We start from the raw sequence: 4,322 nt of genomic DNA, 5'->3' as shown, positions 1-4,322 counted from the left end.
CATTATTGTCTTCTTCCTTTCCGATGAGGAAGGGACCTCACCAGCGACGATCATAGGATGAGCACCGAGCCATCCCCTGCGAAATCTGTCTTACACTCTTAAGTACAAGGACCATCTACTGCTAGACATAGGGCCCTAATAGCCCAAAGTAGGAAAAACCGCTGCGTCCTCTGTGTATTATTTGTGTTCTTGAGTCCATCCGAGCCACAAGAGACACACACTTAGTGACACCCAATGAACAAATCTGCTTGCCATGGTTTTGACCCCAAAATAGCAGGCCCACCAGGTAGGGGAGCACGTCAAGTGTGATTCAAGGTCTATGATGGTTGGAGCCACCCGCCTATCATTAGACCAGGCAGCGCTACCCTACATGGTAGCATCCACTTCCCCAGCAAGTTCTCCATTATAGCCGGCGCCTTCGCCCCAAGCCAAGTCCTAAACTTTTGGTGCCTAGCCTACATCGCCGATTGCTACGGCGACCTTCATCTGCTCAAGGAGGTTGCGCTGGTGGACAATGACTCCTTAGCGCCATCTACCGTGCCACTTGGGAGCAGATCTCGTTGTCCTCACTCAGCAGATCTGGCACGGCTTGGGCCTGAACCCCACTGTGTTGGAGCACCGCTAGATGTTTCACATGCTAGCCAACATCCATCATTTGATCGCCACCGATGTGGTGCGCCCAAATGCTTCTAGTACTATCTCCTAGACATGTTGTTCAAGATCCAGAACATGGCGACATCCTTCCAGCTGGAGCAAGAGCACCTCATCTACTGGAATGTGCTACAAGGCGTGATCCTCTCCGGCGCAGCAGGGCAAATGCCCACTCTTTGCCCACCTTACTCTTTAATCATCTTGAGGAATGGCTCAGAGTACGACTCAGATGACATCAACTACTACTCTTTGTCTTAGGTGTGGTTCCACATTGACAGCGACCACCCCACTAAGAATGCTCCCGAGCTCATGCATGCCGCTAGAATAGAGTCCTTGCGGCCACGTGGACTACCTCCGGGAGAAGACAGCCTACCTGCAGCTCAGTACCCAAGGCAGGAACGAACTGGTAAAAGCCTAAAAGGGTATAGCTACCGCACATGCTTTACTTTTGAATTAATCTTTTGGGAAGCTACTATCCATCATCTGTCCTCCGTGCTTCACCCAGTCAGGTCATCCCATAAGCCTGCAGCCTGCTATTGCCACAACACAAAGCAAAATGTTAATTTTATTCACTGGATCCCTAACATTTTGATATGATACCGGTGCTTCATATATTAACGTCCTGCTGCATCTGATAGTGACTTTTTTTTGGACCGATCAAGCATTCGGGTGCTTGCTACCAGTAACTAGCAATCACTGCCAGTATGGAACCAGTGCTTTCAGTGCCAGATTTCGATCTGGCAGTGGTTAATCCATAGTGTTGGCCTTGTCGTTGCACTGCCGGTTTGTCACTGCCAGTGATGCTTATTCTCACATAATAACAAAAGAAAGCACTTTGACCGCGATGCCACTGCATGAACTCTGTTGAAACAAAAAATTAGGTCCAGGGCTAAAGAATCACTGCTGGTCTGTGCTACGGATTTGCAATATGTGAAAGCCCATTTATCACTGTTTGTTATATTATCACAGGCGGTTGGAGCTACGAAGCTTATAAAAAACCGATCGGCCAAAAGTGATTGTATACTCCATACTAGTGGCTTCACTATCTTTATATATTAAGTACAACTTAGTCATCTTCGAGCTTCACGAGAAACGTTAGGTGAGATAACCGAGAATGAAGTCATCAATAGGATCATCACTCATAAGCTGCACATGGGCACAGCCAATAAGACACTGCCACACGTTCGGGCATTAGCACCGGTCGGAAAGAGTCTGTTGCCCCGATTCCCGAGCCGGTGCTGCCCTTCTGGGACTAAAGGCCCACCCATTAGTCCCGGTTTAGGGAACCGGGGCTAAAGCCGGTTTGGACCGATCAAACCGGTGTTAAAACCGGTGTTAAAGGGTCCTGCCAGGGCTGCCACGTTGCAGGACCCTTTAACACCGGTTGGTATTACGTGTTAAGGGTTTCTTTTTTTTTTGTTTCAGTTCTTCAGTTCTGTTTATTGTTTTTATATATAATAATAATAGGTTTTTCAATACATATTTTTGCTGATACAATAATATATTTATATTACACGCATATTAAGCATATATAAATAAAAATTATAGGCTTAGCTTTATAATTAAGCTGTGCCTATAATAAAATGAATAGGCCACATCAAAAATTAAATAGATATGTAAAAAGCTCTATATATATATAGTTTAATAAGTACAAAATTCGTAACACATATATACATAGAGTTTTTTCTCCTAATGTCTAAAAACGATACAAATGATCATCGTTGTTTGGAATAAGAGTTTCGTTGCCGTTGAAGTGAAACCCGCCGTTTGGATTGATCAGTTGCTCGCGGAGAAATCCTGCTATCGTCTCTTGGATAGCTTTGATTCGGTGTTTTTGTATGACCTTTTCCCTCAACCATTCCGTCTTTAATTTGAAATAAATAAAAAAGGTATTAGTTATCTAAGTTATTCAATATAATTTAGGAGATAATGAAAAGAGACATGTAACGTACTCTGAGCGTCTCTGTGGGTGTTTGATTGACTTGTGTCATCATAAATTTGCACACGTAATATGCACATAGATTGTTTTTGGCCATTTTGGGCATCGACCAATGCCTCATTCTGTAGTAGTGAGACCTCTTTACCAATACCGAGCATCAAGCGCTTGTCCCTCCACAAGCAAGCACAAAAGCTAGAACAAGATGGCAACAAGAATCTCCTGGTGAAGACACTAGCTAAAGTACAAGTGATGCAAACTACGTTGGAACTTTATCATATTTGAAATTAAAATTCTTCAAACTACCTCGGATGGAGAAATGATCCAAACCAAAGTTTTAGACCTCAAAAAATTATAATTTTTTGTAGTTGACCCCATTTGGGGTCCCGAATACTCATTTCAAAACAAGATGAACACAAAATAGGGAGGATGAATATCCCAAATGGACATAATTATATTATGTGTGGAGTAGTTAGGGGTCAAACACGAATGGAGCCTAAGGTCACGGGTTCGATCGCCGGCGGCTGGGCAAAGCATGTGTATTTCGCACAAAAAATCACATGACCTGTGACTACAATAATTATCGAGTAGGTTTACTTATGAACCGTCCCTATAAAATGGCAGATGGCTGAGTGTCATATAGATTACATTAATGTTTTTTATTAAAGTCAAGGTGGCAGAGCAACAACACGGACACAATTAACATTATCGTATAGAAATACTGACCATTTATTTTATTATCATTAGTAGCATTTAAATAATAAAAACAAACTTTAGTATCTAAATTGCAAATAAAGCTCTATATATATTCCCATACAAATTATTCTAGAACTCATACATTGCCCAAACATGATTTATTTAGTTGTGGTTGTTCTCCCAGAACTGAGCTTGAAGCCAATCAATTGTCCCCTTTTGCACCTGGAAGGCCTTGGCCAAGACATGATCTGAGATTGGTGGCTTTGATCCAAAGACTGCATTGGCAATAGTAATAGCCCCAGGGTTCTGGCTACTTAGTGCCGCGATCGCGACTGCTGGCTTGTCATGCACCGGATTGAATTGGAAGTGGATGAGCCCTTGGGGAAATACAAACACGTCACCCTTCTTGAGAACCTTGGTGAATAGCTTGTTACCGTTGTCTGTGTTGGAGGTGACAAATCCAACATAGAGTGTACCCTCAAGCACGGTGAGAATCTCGGTGGCACGTGGGTGGGTGTGTGGTGGATTCTGACCTAATGGTGCATAATCAATGCGAGCCAAGGAGATGCCGAGGGTGTTGAGTCCAGGCAGCTGCATGACATTGATCAAAGTGACATTGGATCCTACCTTACTTTTCATTGTGTCCCTAGGCTTGTCAAGGTTGGCTTCCTTGAAAAAGTCATCTGCATTCACAGCCATGGGGTCCTTGCAAACAAATCCATTCACCTTCACTGGATATCCAAAGACAAAAAAATAGGTACACAGCAATCAGAAATCACTAGAACATACATAAAAATATAGTGTTTGTTGTGACAAAAATAATTATTATTTGATCGTTAATTTAGTACAAGAACATAGTGCATTATTTTAAATGTGTCCGTGCATACCTGGAGAGTGTATGTCGGCAACACAGAAGTCTTGGAGCGGGCTAGGGTCAGAAGCAATGGCCTGAGAAGTGGCCAATGCTAGAAGAGAAATGAGGAGAAAGTAGGTGGAGGGAGCCATCTTGTTTATTTGTGCTCTCTGAATTCAGCTATGG

At 43.1% G+C, this 4,322-nt stretch overlaps 1 protein-coding gene across 1 annotated transcript; it reads right to left on the bottom strand.

Annotated features, from left to right (window-relative positions):
• Window positions 3,435–4,322, bottom strand: LOC8071131 (germin-like protein 12-2). The gene is made up of 2 exons (XM_002443934.2): window positions 4,171–4,322; window positions 3,435–4,014 (listed from the first exon to the last, which is right to left on the bottom strand). Exons 1-2 carry the CDS (start codon window positions 4,286–4,288, stop codon window positions 3,446–3,448), a joined length of 687 nt encoding a protein of 228 aa, XP_002443979.1. The 5' UTR covers window positions 4,289–4,322; the 3' UTR covers window positions 3,435–3,445.

The sequence above is a fragment of the Sorghum bicolor genome, chromosome 7, assembly GCF_000003195.3.
Source record: "Sorghum bicolor cultivar BTx623 chromosome 7, Sorghum_bicolor_NCBIv3, whole genome shotgun sequence".
In the NCBI taxonomy this organism is placed as follows: Eukaryota; Viridiplantae; Streptophyta; class Magnoliopsida; order Poales; family Poaceae; genus Sorghum; species Sorghum bicolor.
This window is presented reverse-complemented; position numbering and strand designations above follow the sequence as displayed.